The sequence below is a fragment of the Penicillium malachiteum genome, assembly GCF_028827825.1.
Source record: "Penicillium malachiteum strain IBT 17515 chromosome Unknown utg000005l:1.0-9002435.0:326005.0-9005861.0, whole genome shotgun sequence".
Classification (NCBI taxonomy): Eukaryota; Fungi; Ascomycota; class Eurotiomycetes; order Eurotiales; family Aspergillaceae; genus Penicillium; species Penicillium malachiteum.
Window position 1 is genome coordinate 7,780,307 of NW_026643099.1, and position 23,803 is coordinate 7,804,109.

Below are 23,803 nucleotides of genomic sequence, written 5' to 3' on the forward strand. Positions count from 1 at the left end.
GTATCCATGGATAGATCAGGCTTAAATGTAGCTACTGTTAGCAAATAGTGTAACTAGCTAAATAATGAGGATTTGAACTTCAAATGGTTCAACTTCGTACCTAGGTATAACCTGGTCTATAGCTCCACTATGACATCTGAGTAGACCACGTCATCTCTACTAGTTTAGAGCTATTGAAAGCTACAGTGGGGATTTACCTTAAAGCTTGAGTTGAGATGAATATTTACATCTGATATATAGAATTAAAATATTATATAAAATATACCTAGGTCTCTAACTATCTATAATACTGTCATGATATACATTCAGTCACGGTATATATAAACAATTGACTCACCGAAAAAGTGGATCCGTGAGCTTCGGCTTTTTTTTGTTGCTTCAAGTTCCCCTCCATCTTCAAGTTTCTCCAACTTGAATATCCACTTACTATGATCCGATAAAATTTGGATCCGGATATCTCAATTACCTCGCCTGAATCTATACACTCATCTAGACTGCATCCATCCCACACCTTTCTCGACTACAACCTACCTCCTTCTTCCCTTGCGGTTGCGCTTGTACCACGATCGATAGAGACAAAGAACCGTCATGGGGTCTTCCGATTCCGACGTGCTCAGTCACGATCCCAATCACAATGTTAGCAGCCTAGACGATGAACCGCTGCCTTCCCCGGGCTTCGATCTACCCTCCGAAACACCCTCAATCCAGGGCGACGTGGATCCAAAGGACTCGATCGATATCCTCCCTCGAGACCAGCAGCAGAAGACCGCTACCTATGACTATGCCTACGAAAAATCCTTGAGCCACGCAGAAGCAAAGCTCTTCTATCAGCACCATCAGCTAGCGTCCAAGGGAGATCATCCAGGCTCAGCGACCCCCATCCCCGGGGGCCGTCTGATGGGGGATTCACACCAGGGCAGTCCAATTATGGCACCTGATGCTAGTCCCCGGATAGAGTTCGCAAAGGCTCGATGCTGGCCGAGTCTGATTGGAATCTGGATTCCTCCGTACAAGGCACAGATGGCGCGAGCCACGATGGCCAGTTAGATCACTCCGTGGGTTCATTGAATGTTCCTGGTATTTCTCTGTCGGTGGGGGAGAATCCTGCGTCAACAGGCCTGGGAATCATCTCTCAGGGACCCGGTGGCGATGCCATTACCTCGGAGTTGAATGCTATCTACCGTAAGATCAAGGGTCTGTTGCATCGACGTGCGAAATACATGACGTTGTCACAGCAGAGACCCGGTGATGATCCGCGAAATCAGGAGGACTGGGAAATTTATCCTCCTCCGCCGGAGCCGGCGTGGCATGATGGGAAAGAGTTCCAGCCTGAAAATACTGGGGAACCGTCAGATCTGACTGGAAAGAAGAGGAAGATGGGCCAAGACATTGGTGAAGATTTTGACATGGACGAATTCTCGCTACCGGAAGAGTCTTCATGGACCTATCGCTTGGATAGCAATAGTGTCTACCAAGTTTTCCCATCGGAAGACGCAGCAGATCGACAAGAGCCCATCGTGCGGATTCCATCTCTGCGTGATTTCTACATGGACCTCGATGCCGTTGTGGATGTTTCCTCGGAGGGTCCAGCCAAGAGTTTTGCTTTCAAACGTCTCTCCTACTTGGAAGGCAAGTTCCAACTGTATACCCTCCTCAACGAGTACCAGGAAATCGCGGACAGCAAGAAAGTGCCCCACCGAGATTTCTATAACGTGCGTAAGGTCGATACTCACGTTCACCACTCGGCTTGCATGAATCAGAAGCATCTATTGCGCTTTATCAAGAGCAAGATGCGGAAGTCCCCCGACGAAGTTGTTCTCTTTCGAGATGGCAAGCATCTCACTCTTCGTGAAGTATTTCAAAGTATCAACCTCACAGCCTATGACCTCAGTATTGATACTTTGGATATGCATGTTAGTTTATGGCCTCATACGAACTGTGTTTTATTTATTGTTTACTGATAATCTCTAGGCCCATACTGATTCTTTCCATCGGTTTGACAAATTCAATCTCAAGTATAACCCCGTTGGCGAGTCTCGTCTTCGTGAGATCTTCTTGAAGACAGATAACTACATCAAGGGTCGATACCTGGCCGAGATCACCAAAGAAGTCATTTCCGACTTGGAGTCCAGCAAGTATCAAATGGTCGAATGGCGAATTTCCATCTATGGTCGTTCGGCGGATGAATGGGACAAATTGGCCGCCTGGGTCGTCGACAACAAACTCTTTTCCCCCAACGTTCGCTGGTTGATCCAAGTGCCTCGACTATACGATGTTTACAAGTCCAGCGGTATGATGGAGAACTTCGAACAGGTCATTACAAATGTCTTCCAACCGCTCTTCGAGGTGACCAAGGATCCCTCTAGTCACCCGAAGCTTCACGTATTCCTCCAGCGCGTGGTCGGATTCGACAGTGTGGATGACGAGAGTAAGGCCGAGCGTCGACTGTACCGAAAGTATCCTATTCCACGGGACTGGAGCACCAAGCAGAACCCTCCGTACAGTTACTGGCTCTACTTTATGTTTGCCAATATGGCCTCACTCAACAACTGGCGGAAGCAGCGCGGATTCAACACATTCGTTCTACGACCACACTGTGGTGAAGCGGGTGATCCTGATCATCTCGGTGTTGGATTTTTGTGCTGCCACAGTATCAGTCACGGAATTTTGTTACGCAAGGTACCCTTGCTGCAATACCTGTACTACCTGGACCAGATCGGCATTGCGATGTCCCCGCTCAGCAACAATGCCCTTTTCTTGACCTACGACAAGAACCCCTGCGCCAGTTTCTTTAAGCGCGGTCTGAACGTGTCACTGTCCACCGACGACCCACTTCAATTCGCATTCACAAAGGAACCCTTGATTGAGGAATATTCCGTCGCGGCTCAAATCTACAAATTCAGTGCCGTCGATATGTGTGAACTGGCCAAACACTCTGTCGAACAAAGTGGCTTTGAGCTGTCCTTGAAGAAGAGATGGCTGGGCTCCAATTACAGTCTTCCCGGACTCTCCGGAAATAATGTTGCAAAGAGCAATGTGCCGGATATCCGCGAAGCATTCCGACATGAAACATTGCAGGCGGAATTGTCTTTGTAAGTCACATCCATTGTTTTATTAGGAATACCCACTAATTATTTCATTTTAGGATCGAGCGTTACTCTGAAGGCTACACAGCTGAGGAGCCAAATGCCTTGGCACCGGGTCTCCTGCATACTGTCAAGCAAGCATCGGCAAAGGGATCTCATACTGCAGCTTAACTGGCTACCCTTCACTTGGAGGGTTATCGTTACGGACAGTTAGATTATAGCATGCATTCCATGCTTGGATCACCTTGATTTGGGCTGCCTATACCAGCGTTATCGAGTTAAAGGATTTGCTACGGCTTTATTGTGAGTACGTGGCCTTTCTGCGGGCTGAGAAGATGCTGCATCACTTTAACAAAGGGATTCGATGTGGTATTACTCAACTATTTGCGATCAGAGGAGGACCTGGCATGATGATGAATTGAATGATTCGGGAACAGAGGATTATCCAGGGATTTACATCCAGCTTGAGGATTGTGCTAGAGCATAAAGCACTCAAAAGCACCGATCTTGGCTGAGTCAGGACTAGCTGCTTCATATTTACCTAGTAGATAGTCCTTATGGGATATGAATAGGAATGATAATGTCTGTATTACTTACTGCCTAGTCTCATCTCATACCTCGTCCTAATAGTATATGCTATAACTCTCGGATTATTCCTTGAGAAGCTACAGTTTCGCGAGGTGCGCTAATGCATGGACCCGGCGCCACAAATTTAATGTAGGGAGTACCAAAGCAGAAGACCCTTATTTATGTACCTCGTCTTATCGAAATACGTTAGAATTTAATTATTTGATTCCCTGAGACGATTCAACAAGATACACTCTTCCAGCTCATCAGCACAAGAAATATTCATTCGTCCCATATGGAGATCTGCCTTCTCTCAGAAGAGGAACATGAACTAAAGAAACTTACCATACTGATAGACTTGGAGTTCTATTTTATAGCTTTGTAGTAATTCAGAAATGAAGAGGCGTTAGGGATATTTCAAAAGTGAGAAAGAAGTGATAGGTCAAGTGCGGTAAGATGTAAGCTGAAGTAAATGAGATGAGAGGAGGGCAAAGTGAGGTCTTGTTGAGTATATCCGTGGATTTCAAATAATATATTAAGGTTCTGATACTAGTATTATCTATTATCCAGATATCTATTAGACCCTCTCATAGTAATCAGTCTACTGGTAGTAGGATTTATACCCATAGACACAGATAGACTTAATATCTAAATCAAACAGTTAGGGTTACTTATAGCACAGGTAATAACTATTTGATCAAATATTAGCCTTTGAAGAGATCTTAATCAGAATATTTGGATACTCACCTCTAGCTTTTTCTCCTCTATATTAACCTTCTATCTACTCACTTTGTTTTCATCCACCTTACTATTTACCTCCCTTCTCAGTCAAACCTTCAACTTCAAGATTCCCTCTATTCAGCCTGACCACCATGGCCTCCCTAACATTACCAAAAATCCAAGAAGACCTCCTTAATACTTTGGGACCTTCCACTTACGACACTAATCAGGCTTTTACACTTGGATATCTCATATGGATCAAGTATCAAGTACAAAACCCTCGTTTGGAATCTCGAACCCAATTAATTAATGGAACAGGGTGGTTACCTGTAAAAGTCCAACAATTCCATTTAAGGCTCCCAAGAATGCCTGGATACACTGACCAAACTCTAGTATCATGTCTCACTCGATGATGCACCCATCCTCCTTCCAAAATGTGTCTTGGTTCTCTTCAGATGAATGAAGAAGCTACGCATCAAATTTCAACTTGACTTTTTGGAGATCATAGCCATTACAGGATGCTGATGGTTGATATGAGAACACTTGAGATACCTAGTATGTAAGTTGGTTAGAATTTGAAGTATGAATACCTCGACTATTAAGCTTTACTGTGCTCAAACTATTCTTTGCTATATTGTGGGCGAAGAGGGATGAACCCGCCAAATACGTTTAAAAATCTACACAGTGTCATCCTTTACCTTCGAAAATCGTGCTACTACTATGGCAGTTACTCGGGTATGTTATGTTTATGATTAAATTGGCAATAAAAATTTGAACTAACGGCATTTTCGACATATACAGTTTATTCAACGATGATAATCCGCAGGTACATGGAAGATGTGGTTCCGAATTGTCGAGAGGACAAGGTAGACCACATGTGGACCTGATAGGGCGAAATTACTGCAGCATTGAAAATTCGTTCCATATTGAGCGCGAGGTTTACGTCACGGACGATCTACTTGGCCGAGAGGACAGCTTTTGTTTTATATTGAATCATCAGTGACTGACAGGGCTGCTACCCTACCTATCCAGGCTGCCAACCTAGATGGTGTGATTTTCTATCGCATTTACTCTAGAAACTTCAAGTGGCCTTCCCGTCGCCTTGTTTGGCGAAGATAAACTGAAATCTGACAAACAGGAAATTCCGGAGTCTTTCAAAAAACTTCATCCACCCAGAGAACTGTTCTCTGATCATTAATGTCCGAACAGTATTTAAACGGTACCTGAGTTCCATTCTAGATAACCAGTATTTCAACATGCTCCAGAAGTTAGATGAAACTGGTGTCCTCACAATTCTTTTCTTTGCACGTCCAGGCGCCCAACTGGTGCTGCCAATCTCATTGAATATTGTTGCGAGTGGCAAGCCTATCACAAATGAAGAGTCGATCTCACCCACGTTCCGATCACTAGTTATTTCTTTGAATTATACGCCTTGCTCGCGTAGGGTCTTCTCATAATTTTTGCGCGTCGGTTTTGGACCACGAACTTCTTTCAGTTCATGAAGATCGAATTTCGCGTCATCGGAAATCGGCCCCAGAATGAAGACCCCAAGCCGGGGCCAGAATCCATCTTAGGGACGATCGCACTATCCTTGATCATGACTGACTATATCGAATGGAGTATGGACACACTGACTGGAAAAGGTGAATGAATGAGATAAATCGCAGTACACTGATCGAAATCGAATGAGGATGGCGATGGGATTATCAATGTTCCAGATGTCTATGTATTCTTAAGAAGTCGCTAACATTTCAAATGTTTCACTTTATTACTATCATATCATTCTTTGGCTAGAATTTATGTCAAGAACAAGCCTATCCATATAATATCTCTAGAAGCTACTCCAGAAGTAAATTAAAATTATATAATGTCTTATGTTGTACAGGCTTATGTATAAACTTGAATCTTGGAAGACTACTAGGATTCCCAGTCACCACTTTAAAACCTCTCTGCCCTGGTCCACAGGTGTATTTTCTTTCTCACGCCGAAAAGGCGACACATGCATATTAGGGCATGAATATATTATTCCCAAAAATCCCGCATTGCCTTGATTCTTCCTGGAACATTGGGGAAGTTATTTGGTCGGCTTTCAAAGCAACAGATCATTCTGTCGACAGAATTTATTTTTCTATCTGCCCACAACTCGATAAAATATCCCTCCAGAGAGTACATCAAAAGTTTCCTTGTCGATGGAGTTAGGTACAACGACACCGGTTAAATATTCCATCCCTCTCACGCATTCACAGAACGCACGATAATTCAGTGACCCCAATGGGACAACATTGTTGGCATGTCGCTCCTGCAACATCATATAAATCTGGGCTGTCTTGTCTATGAAATTAAGATTGTAGGTTTCTTTCTCTGCCTCTCCTCCCAACTTGGGCCAGACGTTTTCTATGGCAAAACAGGCTCCTGCGACAAGAGAAAACAAGGGGCTTCCGTATGGTGGACCAAAGATGTTTGGATTGGCACCACTTTCGAGTAACAGGTTCACAGTGTCAAAATTTCTATAGTATGTTGCAGCTTGAAGGGCCGTAGTGAAATCGCAGGCATCGTCATCGATCTCATATGCCCATGCGTCAACAGCTGCAATTGGAGAATCAGCGTCAACGCCCATACCTAGAATTTCACGGGTCATCTCGACGCTGCAAACCGCTTCAACCAGAATGTTCCCTGCTGAAAGGCAGGTAGGATCACTCGGGTCAACTCGCGCACCCTTGCTGATCATACATCTCGCAATATCCAACCAGTCATTGTGGAGCGCCATAGCGAGCGGCGTGTTATAGAAACCCCCAAGATCTGGATTCATGTCGGCCCCGTGCTGGATCAGAATGTAACAGATCTCACGATGCGAGTCAAGGATTCCGTCTTCCAGTCCAGTTATAGAGTACGCAAGAGCGCTACCTCTGATAAGAGCCCCGTGGGAGAGAAGTAGTTCCACCGTCTGAAAATTTTCCCACATAGTAGCTGCAGTTAATGCGTCGGTCGGATAAATGGGATCCACCCGACCGTCAATCTTAATCAGTTGGTTGACATCTGCACCAAAATCCAGAACAAGTTGGCAAATAGCATTATTGCCCCGTGTAGCCGCCACAATCAATGGAATCTCTTTTTCTATTTGCTCATCGACCTCAGCGCCAGCGTCCAATAATAGTTGACAAATCAACAGGGACCCTTGATGTATTGCGTATGTCAGACTATGAGATGGCCTGGCACCACTATCCAGAAGGTATTTGACCAGATTACCATTGCCGCGTTCGCATGCAACTGACACAGCGGTCTGACCTAAATCTCCGCTTGAATTTATATCAGCACCGTTATCAACAAGAAGCTGTACTATCGACGTATGTCCGAATTCGACGGCTTTCATGAGCGGTGTACCGCTAAAACGGCCGTAAGCCCTGGTTCCATGACATTCCCTACACGGCTTCTCGACTTGGAAACAGCTTCTGGGCTTGAGCTTAATGTCTTGTACCAGGTTAAGATCACCTGGTCGTTATGATAAGAGGAGGTGGACAACCGACTCAAGACCAAGAACTGTTGCCCAACTAAAGGCGAGAGAAGAGTCCATCGTCGATGGGCGCAGCTAAAGGGTGTATCAGGAATTATATGGTTATAAACCAATGTGACATATTTCCACTCCTCGCCAGACTGGAGCAACGTGGATGCCAAGGAAGCCAGTCTCATTGATTGTTCTTTCCGGCTAAAATCATATGCTCAAACCAATAGCGGCATGCATATTCAAGGAGTGGGAAGAGATCGAGATCTTTTTGCGTACATGTTCGATTTTGACTGCAATAGCAATGATTGATATATGCAATGCAACTTTCTGCAATCAAAGCATGTGCTGAATTGTCGTGGAACCCATATGATGAGCATGAGCTATGTCTAAGACTCTCAGACGTGAGAAACTCTTTGACTGAGAAATGGGAGAGCGCCAGGCAGCTGTCATCTGTTCCAGTCCGGCGAACAAAGCCGGATAGACACGGCAGGATTCCTTCTCCTTCCAGCCTGTCCTGCTCTGCTATGGCTGGCATATTCCCGGGCAAGATAATACAGCTCTCGTTGACCTCGACTAGGCGGAGTGGTCTGAGGGAAAGTGAAAGCCATAGGAGAGCCCACCGAAATGATCCGCGTGACAGTGAGTATAGAAAAAGGCCTGACCTCCGCATCTTGATCCGTTCTTTCCTTGTAATCATCCAAGTAGAGTTGAAGGGCACTGCGTGTAGTTTCGACCGAAGTCAAGCAGTCAATGATAATGATGCCATTCGACTTGGGAATTTCGACAATGCTCATGTTTGCAAGACCAAAGCCACGGACTTGGTAAACGCCATCGGTCACCTGGTAAAGGCCCGCAGTGACACTGCATAATTGTCCTTGTCTCCATAAAGATGGATTTGCAGTGCCAGACACGTCATCTTGGAGAAAGTCATAGGCATTGGTATCCCAGATAACCTCCTGTGTGGTATCTGAGTAGATGATAGGATTGGGATTGGATCGTACAAGTCCGCGTTGCGCAGATAAGAAGTCAAAGTTTTATTCTTCGATTGTAGACTAAGTGGTATCCATGACCAGAGATAGATTTGAATGTGATTGGCGTTGATGAATGGTCTGCAAAAGTAAAAGTTGAAATTGAGTTTGAATTTTCCTGCCTCCAGGTAGATGTTTGGCGAACTGGGCTAATCTTATAGCATTTCACCTCCAAGGTTGAACATATGGAATGTCTGCACATGTGAGGGCACATGCTTAGTAGGGTGGCGTTATTTATTGAATAAGGCAACCAGTTGTACAGTCCAATCGACAAATAATATTCCTACCAGCTTTCAAAACCATCACCAAACATTTCAACCCGGCGGTTGCTATGCTTGGATATCGGAAGTCCGTATGTAGTGGTATGTTACATTTCAATTGAAAGGGTTATGTAACCTCAAGTTTGTGGTTTAAATCTCAGACGCGACACAATTCTCTACTTTGTTGCTAGTACTATTGTAAGAGTAATTGTCTATAGAATAGTCTTCGTGTTCCCACATCTCCGATTCCCCCGCTATTCCAAGGTTAGATACCAAGGTTCTCGGCGTTCAATCTAGTAAAAACTGGAACATGCAAGCTCCGGTCCACATAGAGCATTGGGCTAATTCCCAAGTCGTGTCACCAAAGCCCAAGCTGCCGGGATGGAAATTACAGCCCTGAGAGCTCATAGACTAGGTAGTCATCATTGCGCAGCATGATGCATCGATTGTAACATTGACCTAGAGCCCTTTAGTAAATGACGTGTTGAATTTTATGTAATTTGGCTGGGCACAATGTTGCAGGTCTGCCCCTCTGTCTTGATACTTTGCCTTTCAAAGACGTAATCGATGGTATTTGCAAGGTTGATTCGACAAGGTTTTGAACCTGCACCCGGTGAAAATATGACAAGTCTTTAGACCTGCCAGTTTATATGGCTTAAGTACGGCTAAGCGGACGGGAAGCCCTGTTCCCCACACCCTGTGGTCGTATGTGATTGAGTCATTCAAATAAATTATGTACTTCAAGATTGTCCGGATAAGTGAAACATCAAAAAAGAGCACATATGCAAACCATTCTAGCCATATGATGTACTTCGAGCTTATCAGATGGTTCAACCTGAAAGACTGTGCCTATACCAATGAAGGGTGAATCCAATATCCTCAGGCTTCCCCTTAAAAAGGCTCTCAAGTAATCCCCGTTTCTCTAGATCCTGACAAAACTCTCGTTTCCAAACGAAATCCTCTTCCAAGTGGCTTTGATCCATAGCACCACAACTATCGTCGCTAGATCGATTAGCGATTCTCGTGCTGCCCTGGAAGTTGTGAAATAAGAGCTTCCACCATCCCCCCAGGCCATTAAATATGCCGTGAACCAAGCGACCAATAATCATATACCATCGCCTGTTAAAGAGTGTAGCGATGGGAGTTGCCTCTTCGTTGCTTTCCATGAGTCTGCTTCCCTTACTTTCCATTGCATCAATCTGGTTCAGAAGTGTCTTTGTATCCGCAGCTAGTTCCGATACTTTGACATATTTATTATGCCAACATCGTTGGATGACATTGTCAATAAGAGGAATGCCATCTAATTTCGGAAATTTCTTATCTTGTAGTAATTCCACAACCTTTGGACCATGTTCGTAAGGATCATTGGCAAGGCAACAATCGCCATAAACCTCAAATCCGTAATTGATCTGGTAGAATAATGAACCAACAGCAAACTGTTCTGTTCGAGAGCCAAGAAGACCAAAAGTTCCACATTCTCCTTGGTCCGATTCCTCATGATTAAGCACTCTGCCATATGGAGCCATACAAGCTTCATAATTGGTTCCGATTTTGGCGGTGCAATCAAAGTCAGATAGCTTGAGTCGGTCGCGATCAAGCAAAACATTTTCAGGTCGTAAATCACCATGAGCAAGATTGAGGGATTCCAGGAAAGTGACAGCTTGGGCGAGGTCGTTCATCCATTCCAATCGGAGTTGAAGAGGCTCTAACCTTTCCACCGAAGTAACAACCATACTTTGCCGCTCTCGGGTATGGTTGTTTTGGATTCTAGAAGAAAGTGACGTATCTAGAAAGTAGGTAAGTATGTAAGCGCTTTGGTTATTAATAGGAATTATACCTCTCATGTACTCAAGGAAGAAACCAGTATCAGAAAAATGGAAGCATTGTACAATCGAGGGACAAGGCTGATTTTGCGAGAAAATTTGATATATCTCAAGCTCTTTGAGGAATTGTTGCTTCTCAAAGTCACCAGATTTTGGGATTTTGACCACGATACGAGGGTGGACTTCGTAAACAAAGGAGATGCCTCCGCCCCATATCCAATGAACATCGGGAAATTGGCGTTGAATATTCATGATGAATATGATGTGTTGAAAAAGATTCAAAGGGCGAAAAGGAAAAGTAGAGTGCAGCAAGGGGATAGGAGAGGGATCGCAGTGATATACAAATTGATTGGTCCGATTAGTTACCCTTAATTGCTTAACTAAATCACTAGTTCCATACACGTGACTGTCTTTGCGGTATCTCTCGTAATGTATTGTATGTTACCCACAGTGGCCCTGGAGCCCTGGATGTATTCTTCCAAGAAGCTTGGTGCTCCCCTTTTCAAGGTCGCTGAATCGACCTGTGTATTTCGGTATTTGTATTACCCCGTACGGAGCACCTAGTGTGCCCGTCTAGTGGGGACAGTCTCGAGCCCGGAACCCACGAGCCCTCCATGGCTGGGGGTTGCCCGCGACCTCGGATGTATGGGTCATACCTGACGATACCCAGTTTTATTTTGACAGGTTCTTCTGCTGTGCATACAATACTGCAAGTTCTACCTAGTGAAGAGGGGAACCGTTAGGCAGTGTATTCTAGATACACGGGTCGATCCAGCTAGCATGAATGGATAACACCAACCAACATGTACGTTGTGGCCGGACTACCCCGTAGGGGTGGGATGAGAGATGTGTAGGAGTGTGTATTCTAGACTATTACGACGGGCATTCTTGTACGTACAAAGACGGGACTGAAAACATGACAAAACAGAGATGTAACCAAACGGTAATTCTTAGCACGGTACGTGTAGTAGGGGACAGGGTACCCCACTACACTAGGTAGTTATTTCGGAATAGACACTCTTACACATCTCTGATCCTGAGGTCACGCCCTACGGTGTTCCCGGTATCCAGTACGCTATGCCCAGCCCTGGAGGTGGTGGTCCCTTTTCGTCGTCTTGCCAAGGTGCTGGGTGCTCTGTATAATGCCGCAATCGTTGCAGCCGTTGTAAGCCACAATCTTCCCGGGAGAATCAATTCTATGCCTGCACAGGTGCTCGATTGTCTCGATGAGCTCCTGACACATATTTACTATTGATGAAGAACTTGATCCATATCAGCTAAGCAACTTGATCTTCTGGTGATTTAGGAAACTTACCTGAAGGTAAGGTGCAATCGCTCAAGTGGGTTGATTATAAAATCTAGCTGATGGATATAAACGGGTTGAGAGGAACGCGATTTTGTTAAGCGGCGGTCCGAAGGGTGATGGAGACTCGGACTTGGATAAACAGAGCCTTCAATTTTCAGTTCTCTGGGAATGAACCGAAATCGGCCGGAAATTTGGTCTTATACATGTATTTATGAACCATTCGGAGGGCTTGAGCGCTCATCAAACATGATTTCAAATGTTGAATGTTTGAATGGTCGTCCCCTTGAAAGGTACCTAGCTAGCCAATAAAATTTGGAGCTAATACTACGTAGTAATGTACAACCAATGTGCTCTTAGAGCCTGGCCCACTTCTGTGAGCGGCAAGGCAGCAGTCACCACTGGTAGCCTCAAGGGCTCACTACTGCAGCCTACACCTGTAGCTAGCTGTGTATTTGTGGGCCAATCATTCGTGAAAGATTGCCTATGGGAAGTGGGCTGTGCATTTGTCAGGTTGAGGGGTCATCAATGTTAAATATCTTGGATGGTTGTTTTATGCGGATCCCAAGGCGGCGGGATACGGAGTAGTCGATCGTGTATCGTTTGGTTGGCTATGTAGAAGATAAATATCAATTCAACAACCAGGTGAAAGGAGAGGATATGTAGCGGAATTTGCTCATTGAGGATCTGGGAGAGGGGAAGGGAGCAAGGTCTACGCTAGGCCCAAGGCTGATTAGGTAGTTTCCAAGGTTAGATTGATTGCCCAGGTGACAGTCGTATACAGCACTCAACTCCGGGCTATCCCTTATTTGGATAGCAGAACAAAAATTCACACAAAAAAAGTCCATGACGTGGCAGCTGCACCTGGTGCTGTAACTGGAAGTATATGGCCACGTTCAGCCTACTCGGAAGTTTGCTCATTCCGTCTACTAGTTTACCCTCTTTCAACTTGTACTTACCACTGAACATTGGCTCAATATAACGGTTATCTTTCAACGCGCACATAATTCTCTGTGACTCCCTGATCTCTCCTGAACATGATCCCTCCACACTTGACCATTTGAATACCTTGTATAGTCCCTGGACTCCCTTCATCAAAGTACACCAGCGGCTAAGTGTGGGGTCTGGGTTCCACTCATGGAATTATGTGCGGACGTAGATGACTACTTAGTAGCCATTTGTACACCATCAACAAACCGGTCATGATGGGCTAGTCATTCATTTCTCGAACATCAAACTGATCGGAAAACAAATTCTGGCTGGAACTATCATTAAAGCTGCTTATCGCACGTATGAGGCTTTCAAATTCCTCCATAGGATTCTATATACGACGTAATGCACGAGGAAGTATTACGTGTATACCCTAGATACCGAGCAGCCTCGACGCCAGGAGGATCAATAAAGCTAAGCTCAGAAAAATTCGACCAAGACATGGCAAAGAGCGCTCCAAGAGAAACTTGCATGCCTACCAGTCTACCCGACTCTTGGAACATGCCAATATTCATTACAGTCACTCTGATGATATGCGATTGTCCGATCTTGCGGGGCACTCGAATGGCCGGAGGGTTATTGTCTGCGAGGATGGAAGTGCTACTGTGGCAGTCTGGAAAGGTGAAGGAAGGTGTGTGTGCAGGGCTAAGGATCTAAGGCCTCTCAGGCCTACAGTCCGATAGTTATGATATATGATACTTGGTCCGATTGATTTAGGATGTGACCTGAAATTCGTTTTAAAGAGATTCCAGACTCATGGGAATTGAAGTGGCCAATGCACACCTCGGGAATAGTTTGAGGCTCTTTCTTTTAATTGATTCTCGTGACGTTCTTTGCATGTATCTCGGACTCATTACTGATCTTTATTCATCCTTCTTTTAGATGATATGATTATATTCATGAAATTATCCATGCGTCATTGCTACCGTTGAAACACAATGGCCGAGCCGAATAAGCCTAGGAGCGTGGATCTATTCGACGAATGTAAGGCGCCAGACTCTTCGGGGCGTTTGAGTGACGGGTCTGAAAAAATGGCGGCGTGCTTCCCAAAAGCATAGAAGAGCCAGGATTCCCATGTGGTCGACTGCAATAGTAATAATCGATCGACGCGTGGCTTAAATGTGGCATCATGCGGCATGCTCCTTGAGAGATGTACAAATTTGGCTTTCACCTCCTGGAAATAACAACCTCGATTTGGTTTGTCTTCCCCACTCACCGGGGTTTAACTCAAGTCCATACCCTGGTTTGACTGAGCTGTTGAAAAAGATAGAGAACGGAACGTGTTACTCTGTAGTCACGGCGTGATGTGTGTAGGACTCGGGGGAGGAAGAAGGCAATAACACATGAGGATGGAGAACCTTGGGGGTCTAGTACACATGATCTCAATGTCAGACTCTCAGGTATTTCCACTGAATGTGTAGTGCACTACCTACATCGGCAAACGATTGATCTCGGAACTTGAAAGCAGGATTTTGGATATAGTTCTATTGGATTGAGCTTCATTCATTCAATTTTGTCACATAATGCATAACTATATAGATAATATGGATGTTTTAATACGATCCATAGCTTTCAAGATGTTCTCTGCCAAGTCTTTCTTGTCTTCGTTGCACTCTATCATGCCTTCTCTGGGCCCTGCCTTCTCCTGAAAATCTTGGATCCCTGGTATGTATGGGGAGGCTCGTGTAGGTTTCCAGTTCAGCTTGAAGCTTGCCTGGTAGATACCAGATTGCCCAAGCGCCCATAACTATGATCATTTGATAACCATCGAATGCATATGATGGCCATTCGTTTTCGATAAGAAATGCAATTCCACCATCCATCGTCAATCTTACGATATTTCGACCAGTTGCAATGATAGAAATTGCGAGGCCAAAGAGTTGACTCCAATATTTCCAATTCGGAAAGACCGGTTTCAAGTTATTGGCCTCATCCAGCACATGGCGCAGGCGTATCGTCATATATGTGTGCTCCGCGAGAGTGAAAAGCCAGAATATTGTTTGGGTTACAAAGACCGCGATTCCAATTTTTGTAGCCATCGCAATGACGTTCATGGTGGTAGACGAAACAGTCATTATACCTCCAATGAACTGAAGGAGAACCAAGGCTGTGTTGACACTAAGGCATACTGGTCGCTGGAAGTCGATTGGAATCCAACAAAACCTCTCAGCTCTGAGTGCTCGAGTAAATTCAATCATGGCAAGATTAACGGAGAACATCATCACGGTTGGTCCTAGTAGTAGTAGAACGGACTGGATGCCATATGCGACTCGGTTGCATGGGTCCTGTGTTGAAAACAAGCGCGCTGTATAACCCGAAGTTTGTGCTGTAGGTGATTTGAAGAGATTAGTAATTTCAACTTGGAAGTTCTCACAAAATCGATATCTGGACGCAAACTCGACATCACGCAATGATCAGATCCATGGATTGACTTACCAATGCCGCCAAGGACGAAGTATATACCGCTCCATGCCTTGGATCTAGTCATACGCAGGAAATGAACTGTCGTTAGGACTGAAAAGATAATAATAGCCGCCAATGCCAGAGAAAAGCTGGGTGCATAGATATATAGCTCGCATTGTGAAGGCTCCATTGCCATGAGGAGGAGTATATGATTCACAAGCCGGGATATGTGAGCGGCGAAGGAATGATTGGAATAGTTGCAGCCTGAGCGATTCGAGAATATTTGATGGGAAAATGTGACTTGAAGATGATTGAGGGAGTAGATAAAGAGTTCAATAAAGTTTTAAGGCTTAATATTCAAAACAACTTGAAGACAAGGCAAAACAAAACAAAAAGAAGTACGATGGCTGGGATGGCTGGGATGGCTGGGGCGCCAGGGTGAGATTTACGTTGGTCTTACATTTTACGGTCTCCATCTGGGCATAATTCGGAACCCAACATCGCTTCATGTTGTCCTAGAATAAGAATTTACAAGCAACTACGCCTCAAAGAATATGGATGCCTATTCGGAAATATACATCCTTAGAAACTTGGAACATTGAAATGATTGGTTCTGATAGTCTAGCGTGTACAGGGCTCGCCTTGATCCCCCGCAAAACGGATTTTTTTTGAACGACTTTAAGCCGGTATCGCTTGAATTCTGAAACCCTCAAATTCAAATACTAGTATTGGGCAAAAAGAGACGAGTGCATCTCTTTATCGTCTCTAGATTGTTCCGCTGCTGTGTCGGTACCAATATTATCGTAATAATTGACGCCTTGTGAGTAAGCTAGCGCTGGATGTAGAGGAAGAAACGCAATACGCACCTGATTAAATCTCAACAGAGTGGAGCTGATTGCTTGATCAATGTTAGAGCATAAACCCGAAGCCGAGTTCGTCTTCATCAAATCAATCTGGTTTATCATTGGACAATTTCTGTCCCTTAAAGCGAAGTGGATCATATTCTTGGGATCGGGGGCCTTCCCCGCCATATCCCCCCTCACGATTTTGTCCGATATTTCGCCCTCTGCGCTAGAGATGGGCAAACAGGGAAGCGTCGTTGCCTCAAACATGAATCCTTTGACCCATCTATTAACTTTGTCTAAGCTTTGATACAAGCGATCATTCATATGTGCCCACATTCCGATTCCGATTAGTTGCCGAACTGGAGATCGGCTTAACTCACTCATATAGTGAGAAATAGAGCAAATCAGGATTATTAGATGAATTGCTTGTGTATTTTTTAAAAAGAAATGTCAGCGAAACCATCTATCTCAAACCGGTCAATCTGTTGGGATTGGATGCAGAATCGCATCTAGTACACATGGAGAGAAAACCACATTTTGCGTTTCCTTTTCTATTTTCTTTTCGTTTTCAAGTAAAAAAACTCAAATTCAAGGTAGCCAATGGTATCTGATTTTGTGGGATTGTCTCAACCTTGGAATCTTGGCTGCAGATAATAAGCATTAGCTCCAACCTCGTACTCGGGTTCGGGTCAAAATCGGGTGACCTTAAACACTGACTTTCAAAAGAAGAAGCTAAGACTAGAAAAATAAACAAAGACGAAAGTCTTTGTCACAAACCACTGAATTCGATGGTGCCTAGAGACTCAGTGAGCTTCTGACTTATTGATGCTTTTCCTTAGAACAAAACATTGGAGTCCTGGAGTACTTAACTTTCGATTTGTCTGCCAGACTCTATACAAATCAGACCGCAATCATGAATTGATTATAGAGGTATTCGATTACGTTCAAATTCATCAGTTTTGCCTTTTGCATCTACAGCTATGGCATCTTCGACTTTCGTGCTCTACCACTACACCCCTACAGTGATAGGTGCGGTATTGTTCGCTGCATTATTTCTCTTATCCACAGTTTTCCACCTCTATCAGCGAGTACGAACGCATGCGAAATACTTTAACCCTTTTATTGTCGGTGGAATATGTATGTCTACAAAGGTTCCTTGCGATTATTCTGTCCTTAGTATCTGATTCAAAGCGCAGTCCAGGTTATCGGATATGGAGCCCGTGCCGTCTCTCATTTTCACACAACATTGACAACACTATATGCCATGCAGACCCTATTCATTCTTTTGGCACCGACCCTTTACGCGGCATCTATCTATATGGTTCTAGGAAGAGTCATCAAGTCTATAAAAGGAGAACATTTGAGTTATGTCCCTGTTCGATTCATGACCAAAATCTTCGTTATGGGAGACGTGACCTCTTTCATCCTTCAAGGTGCTGGTATGTAGATCAAGATCAAATGCCGCCAACATGTACGTATATTCAACTAACTCTGAATTCTTCTAGGTGGTGGAGTCATGAGTAGCAGTGGATCTTCAAACCTCCTGGTGATCGGCCAGTGGATCATTGTTGGGGGTCTTGGCGTCCAGCTTGTTTTCTTTGGTGCATTCTTGATCACTTCCATCATCTTTCACTGCCGAATCACTCGATCACCTACTGAAGAATCCCAAAGCTCGGTTGCTAGTGGTCTGATTCCACGGGACTGGCGAGGGCTTCTCTTCGCACTCTACACTGTTAGTGTGTTGATCCTGATCCGATCCGTCTACCGTGTTGTCGAATTCGCGCAAGGGAATAATGGTTACGTGATTAGCCATGAAGTTTTTCTTTACGTATTCGATGCTTCGATGATGTTTTTGGTCATGGTAATGATGAATATCTTTCATCCGTCCGTTGTTTTAGGACGGAATGACACTGCTGCCTCAAGAGAACTAAAGAACTTGCGATCCGAGAACCGACCCGCCTCGGCTGATCGGCAATGCTAAATCGATGAGATGCGCGGGTCATGCTTTTTGGGATTGAGCGAGAGACTCGGATGAACCTTGGATGAAATACATGTTCCAATTTCAATGTTTGGGGTTCGTTCATTTTCCTATCTATTTTCACTCTACTATAATTCATGATACACCAATGTATATCCACAAAAAATGTGTACCATTATAATGTTGGTCGTCAGCTCAGAAAACCTGAACAAAAAATAGTAAGCTTTACAATGCGAGGTGATAAAAACTTGAAGCATGATTTCTCCACTGCCAATTCGTCTCCATAGCCCGCCCTTTTGACTTTGGGATGAGTGGATATAAGGAGCAGAGTCTCTGCCCAGGCGCAGAGAATAAATTTCTCAATCGACGTCGCTTTCAGTGTGAGCTAAACTCTGGGTCTAGTGTTTCAAGTATGTCCTAATATCTGGCGCAATCCTTCAATTCATCTTTCCAGTACTGGAGACCTTGAAACAAGACCTTCGCCCTGCGCTTCCACACTGTTTTGTCAGGCACGTACAGTTCTCCCAATCCGGGAAATACCTTGTTCAGCCAACCTGCGGGCAGCGATTAAGATAAGTGCTGCTCTGACACCTTTTCTTAGGCATATCCAGGCGGCGTGGTGTCTATGAGTAGTGACTATAGTATGAAGGAAATTCATATCCACTTTTAGACAGGTATTAGTCAATTGGACCAGAACAGCCAGTAGTGAGGGTTGCCATCCTGACACATCATTGTGCAGGAGCAGATACAATGCAGGAAGGCAGATATCATGTCTCACACTGAGAATACGCAAACGTAAGTATTCCCTTAGCTCATCTGAGCATGGTGTCATTGGGGTATGATAAATTTGATTGATGTTGTTATTGCCATGGGTGTTCCTCTGTTTGTTTTTGTTGCTTTCGTCGCGTTTTTGATTTGTTTCCTCTTTATTGTTGTCTTCGTGGATGTTCACTGTCGGGATTTGCATCACAGGCGGTAATGATTCGTAATAGGATGTTAATTGATAATTGAATTCCTGCAGAGCAACTACAAGGCTGGTGAAGAAGACTTCTGGTGGAGACCCTATTTGTCGATAGGCTTCGCGTCGCTTGTCTTGAAAGAAATTGTCGATGCGCATTTCCAGCTTGCATAACGTTATCTCCAGGAGGTAGAAATACCAAGATTGCTCTTCGTACAAATGACTGCTTGGGATATTGTTTTCGTTTGTACTCTCCGACCCGTCTGTACCAAAATTTGGTGTTGATTGCATGTTTGGGGTGTGACCGCTGGGAGGAGTAGGAAGTGTAGGCCAATCAACAATTCGATTTATTCCTGCTGTGTCCAAGCCAAATTCGCAGCCAATTTCACTATTTTAAACGGTCAGTCAAAATGTACTGTCATCAAGTAAAGGAACCAGAACGGGAAAAGAGAAATATCTCTGCGCTGTCTTTCCATAGAGAGTGACACAGAACAGTATCCCAGTAGGCCCGAGGTTCATTAATGGATGTTGACTACGTACCGCTCTGCTTTGAAAGAGCTCCAAAATAGACGTTGCTCCATACTCCGATTAATTTGACTTTTTCCTTCTTGAGATCTTCTCGCCATTTGCGCGATCCTCTTGGACGCATAAGCTCGGCAAGTGATACTCGCCGAGTTAAAAGCTCGCCAACCCGCGACTGGTTCTTGCATGAACATGTGAAACAAGCCAGTGAGGAAGAAACACTGTGCTGATATCAGAGAGTAGTTTGCCCATAAAGCTCCAAGGCGCTTAGTGGCTGCCTGAAAGTATTTCTGAGCCAGTGGAGACCGATCTGGTGACGATGGAGGTTTATCATCAAAACTGGCCATTACTGAAGTATCCCAGGGGCTGGAAATCGCTCCCAGTGCACATGCAAGTAACTATTGACAATTAATCAGACCTACCGGGGTACTCATGGTAGCTTAAGTTACAACATTGAAGGTAGACACACTCACCACTTGGCACGTCTCCCCATCCCAGTCTAGCCCGTTTTCAACCAAGTTCTTAGCGGAATTCCTCAATCGTGGTGGATCCAGTATTGGGCTTCGGACATGAACATTCCGCAAAAAGCTGTTAATCAACTGAGGCACCAGATCTCCATCGTCAAGACCGAATGTACTATTGGTTCCGGAGTTCTTCAACCGAGATTTTTTCCTTTGTGAAGATGGTCTTCTTGCTGGTGGAAAATCCTCGTCATCACTCATTTCCTCGTCCGTTGAGTCAAATAAAGCATCCAAGGTTTGGTTGATAGGCCCCTGATAGTCTAAAACTGGCCACAGAAGCGTTTCTTCAACTGTGTAAGTCCACCATGCGCCAAATGGAGGGTTCTCTGGGTGAGAAAGGTCCCTTCTTAAGGCTAGACACGCGATGACATTAGATATTGGCTGCTCCCCATCTTCACTATACGTGATTGAGTTGTAATCGGCACCATTACTCAATGGACTATGACATGGCGTGCTGGCATATCCTTGCATGTCTGGGATGAGTATAGACTTTCTCGAGGCAATATCGGCGACATTTATATTCCCCATTGTCAATGTTTGGGGTGAGCTTGACGACTGGAGCATTTGAAGCTGATTTTCAACCGCTGTAAGCCGCCGTAGAATTGCAGGCAAAGATGAGTCCATTTGGTCGTGAGAATGTGCCCTCACAGGGGATGTCACATCGTAATGATCATTTCGTGATTTCCTCTTCAACTTGTTCAATCGTTGACTGTTATGGCGAATCCACGACATACTTGTAAGTTGTAACTTAGCTCAGAATTGGTATTTCTGATCAAGTGGAATATGGATATTTCAAAATTCAAGCACAATGCAAGCATGAAATAGAAGAGGTCCACGAATTTCGTGTCCAAATTTCAGGGGTAAGAGGTCAAATCTAAGCATTCGTAAAATCTGAGAAAATTCCCAGCAATGTCAGCCCCAGCACTTGAGTCTAGGCCATATTAGGAAGATCGTGGTTCAGGAACTACTGCTCAGACCATGGACTTACTACCATCTCTTCCTACGCGCGAATTTGCAAGGAGTGGTGACCCCTGATTTCAACATCCACGACGCAATGCAAGAGTACTTTATCACCAAATTCGAAGAGAGGGCGATTCGTCACCAATGCTTAATCTATGTCCGCCTGCAGTTGGAATTCAAGCATGCCCAGATAGACATCGCGGATGGGCCTTGGCTGAGAGCGAATGATATAGTTCCGCTTGCTTTTATCCTGATTGCTTACCAAATGCATGCGTGTGCCATGGGAGTATCGCCACCACTCTCATCGCCGTCGCGTGATCAAAATGAATTTTTAATTGCTAGAGGAAACTCAGATTGGTACCTGAGTATTGAGAAGGTTGAGTCTATTTTACGACACCAAGAAGATGAACAGACGCCAGAATATGCCGCTTATGCAGACATGTTGAAATTACTGTGGGAGAGACTATCACCATGATTAGAATTCGATTAATGCTTTTCGGCTGGACGTATCGGGATTTAGTTTCCTGTATAATATTATATTACTAAAACATTTGAAGGAGGCAACCTATGCTAACCTAATCTGGTGCTGATACTAGGTACAAGTGTAAATTTGATGGGTGATTCTGATTACGACGTTTCTGTCGGATAGTATGAAGGAACTTGAAGCAATACCTACCTTCGCCGAGTGCAAGTGAATCTTGGAAAAGATTTGAAATTATATCTGACTTTTCCCGATCTATTCACTTAAGCCTAGTTACAATCCTTCCGTACAAAGTTCATTTGAGTCACTATAGTAGTCTGAGTTATATCAAGATTAGGACCAATTAGGAACAAAATTGACGATTCCAGATATAGACACTCATGAACTACCACAGCTAGTAACTAGTATTGATTACTTTGATTGTATTTGCTATTGAAGGACTTGCGTATCGACAAAATGTGTGGGAATTGAGTTCAAGTTGTCAGGTTCATGCCCAGGTGTGAGTGAGTGGAGCCCTGGAGCCGGGCAACATAAACCGAAGTAAAAGACAGGCTAACAAACCTGGACAGGGGCAGAAACCTTCAAATATTGCAAGTGGGCCAGTTTCTTTTTATCGGGGCGCTTCCGCGATGCCTAGTTAGCTGCGTGGGATGTCGGATTTCATAAGAGACGTAAGAAAAACTGTCATTTGACCCACACCAAAATTCCATTGCTTGATGTATGATCTCGCTTACGACGGAACATTCTTTAGCCATCTCGAGCCCAACCATGTATGAACGAGAGGTCTGTGTGAGATATACATAAAATGCGGGGTAATCTAATCATTGCATACTGTGCGTGGATCGATCGGCGACTTGTACTTGTGCCATTGGGTATTTGTGAGTAGCTCCCCTGATCAATAACTTTTAGATGTTGCACATGAGTGTCCATAAGCGTGAGATTCCCTGTCAGAACTCATTTAATTCTCGAATACGATGGAGGATGAGGAGGATTGTGGCTTGGAAATATCCGGATTATGTCTCAGCACTTGGGAATCCTTCTAAGAAATTAGCATGGAATCTAAGTTGCGATAGATGAAAAGCCAAGTAATTGAATCTAGTTTTCTGTGATGGGTATGTAGAATTCTTCTATACTGTTCTAGTATTGATGAAGAGGTTCGAGGCGTAAGCTGCTCGCGTGAGCTAGCTCCTTTTGCCGAGTGCAGCAGAATTTAGGCGTTCCTTTGACTCTAGAGGGCCAGAAAAGGAAATTTGGGAAATATCATCTGGAAAATACAACCTGGAGGCCGGAATATGAGAAAGGTAAGTAACTAGCATATAAGAAGCGAGTACAAGCCGTAAATCACCACGAATATACCACCATCGAGTTTTTACTATCTTCTATCCGCGTCCAAAAAATGAGATCACTCAACTTTTGCTTGGGTTTCTCCGTCTTGGTGGTGGGAGTTGCTCAGGCTATGTCAACGGCGAATAGTGCGGCATCCACTCACGCTGTCACCGTCGATGCCGGCGTTGTCATCGGAACCTTGAAGAACCTTCAAGGGACCAACAACGCGAAAGTCCGTGAGTGAATGCATTCTTATCCTATTCAGATAACTCCTAGTTCTTGTGAAACCATTCTCCGACCCCACATCTGACACTTTATCATAATATAGCTTTGTCTAATGACCTTACTGATACGATTGATGACGCGACTCCCGCTGTTCAAACACACTGGAAAAAGTCATTTGTCAAGCATGTCATGATATGTAAGTAGAATATTGCAAGAGGAAGCTGTATACCTCTACTGACCACGTGAATCACTATCAGACACGTTCCCAGATGTGTTCACCGGAGACTACGAAACAGGTGATCCAT

The 23,803-nt window shown here is 44.4% G+C and overlaps 8 protein-coding genes across 8 annotated transcripts; 3 read left to right on the forward strand and 5 right to left on the reverse strand.

The window, feature by feature from the left end:
• Positions 1-588: 588 nt before the first annotated feature.
• On the forward strand, positions 589-3,257 carry N7483_012878 (uncharacterized protein; the record flags this gene model as incomplete). Its single annotated transcript, XM_057096305.1, has 4 exons — positions 589-845; positions 956-1,913; positions 1,972-3,092; positions 3,146-3,257. 4 exons carry the CDS (start codon positions 589-591, stop codon positions 3,255-3,257), a joined length of 2,448 nt encoding a protein of 815 aa, XP_056942276.1.
• Positions 3,258-6,501: 3,244 nt separating this feature from the next.
• Positions 6,502-7,743, reverse strand: N7483_012879 (ankyrin repeat domain-containing protein; the record flags this gene model as incomplete). The annotated part of the gene is made up of 1 exon (XM_057096306.1): positions 6,502-7,743. The coding sequence occupies one exon, from the start codon at positions 7,741-7,743 to the stop codon at positions 6,502-6,504; it is 1,242 nt and encodes a 413-aa protein (XP_056942277.1).
• A 578-nt stretch (positions 7,744-8,321) lies between these two features.
• On the reverse strand, positions 8,322-9,088 carry N7483_012880 (beta-lactamase domain-containing protein; the record flags this gene model as incomplete). Its single annotated transcript, XM_057096307.1, has 2 exons — positions 8,322-8,842; positions 9,073-9,088. 2 exons carry the CDS (start codon positions 9,086-9,088, stop codon positions 8,322-8,324), a joined length of 537 nt encoding a protein of 178 aa, XP_056942278.1.
• Positions 9,089-9,993: 905 nt separating this feature from the next.
• Positions 9,994-11,238, reverse strand: N7483_012881 (uncharacterized protein; the record flags this gene model as incomplete). The annotated part of the gene is made up of 2 exons (XM_057096308.1): positions 9,994-10,949; positions 11,001-11,238. 2 exons carry the CDS (start codon positions 11,236-11,238, stop codon positions 9,994-9,996), a joined length of 1,194 nt encoding a protein of 397 aa, XP_056942279.1.
• Positions 11,239-14,832: 3,594 nt separating this feature from the next.
• Positions 14,833-15,878, reverse strand: N7483_012882 (uncharacterized protein; the record flags this gene model as incomplete). The annotated part of the gene is made up of 2 exons (XM_057096309.1): positions 14,833-15,605; positions 15,716-15,878. 2 exons carry the CDS (start codon positions 15,876-15,878, stop codon positions 14,833-14,835), a joined length of 936 nt encoding a protein of 311 aa, XP_056942280.1.
• Positions 15,879-17,507: 1,629 nt separating this feature from the next.
• Positions 17,508-18,508, forward strand: N7483_012883 (RTA1 domain-containing protein; the record flags this gene model as incomplete). The annotated part of the gene is made up of 3 exons (XM_057096310.1): positions 17,508-17,664; positions 17,724-17,966; positions 18,033-18,508. The coding sequence occupies 3 exons, from the start codon at positions 17,508-17,510 to the stop codon at positions 18,506-18,508; spliced, it is 876 nt and encodes a 291-aa protein (XP_056942281.1).
• Positions 18,509-19,010: 502 nt separating this feature from the next.
• N7483_012884 (fungal specific transcription factor domain-containing protein) lies at positions 19,011-21,034 on the reverse strand (the record flags this gene model as incomplete). Its single annotated transcript, XM_057096311.1, has 3 exons — positions 19,011-19,851; positions 20,004-20,383; positions 20,459-21,034. The coding sequence occupies 3 exons, from the start codon at positions 21,032-21,034 to the stop codon at positions 19,011-19,013; spliced, it is 1,797 nt and encodes a 598-aa protein (XP_056942282.1).
• A 526-nt stretch (positions 21,035-21,560) lies between these two features.
• N7483_012885 (uncharacterized protein) lies at positions 21,561-21,941 on the forward strand (the record flags this gene model as incomplete). The annotated part of the gene is made up of 1 exon (XM_057096312.1): positions 21,561-21,941. One exon carries the CDS (start codon positions 21,561-21,563, stop codon positions 21,939-21,941), a length of 381 nt encoding a protein of 126 aa, XP_056942283.1.
• Positions 21,942-23,803: the final 1,862 nt, after the last annotated feature.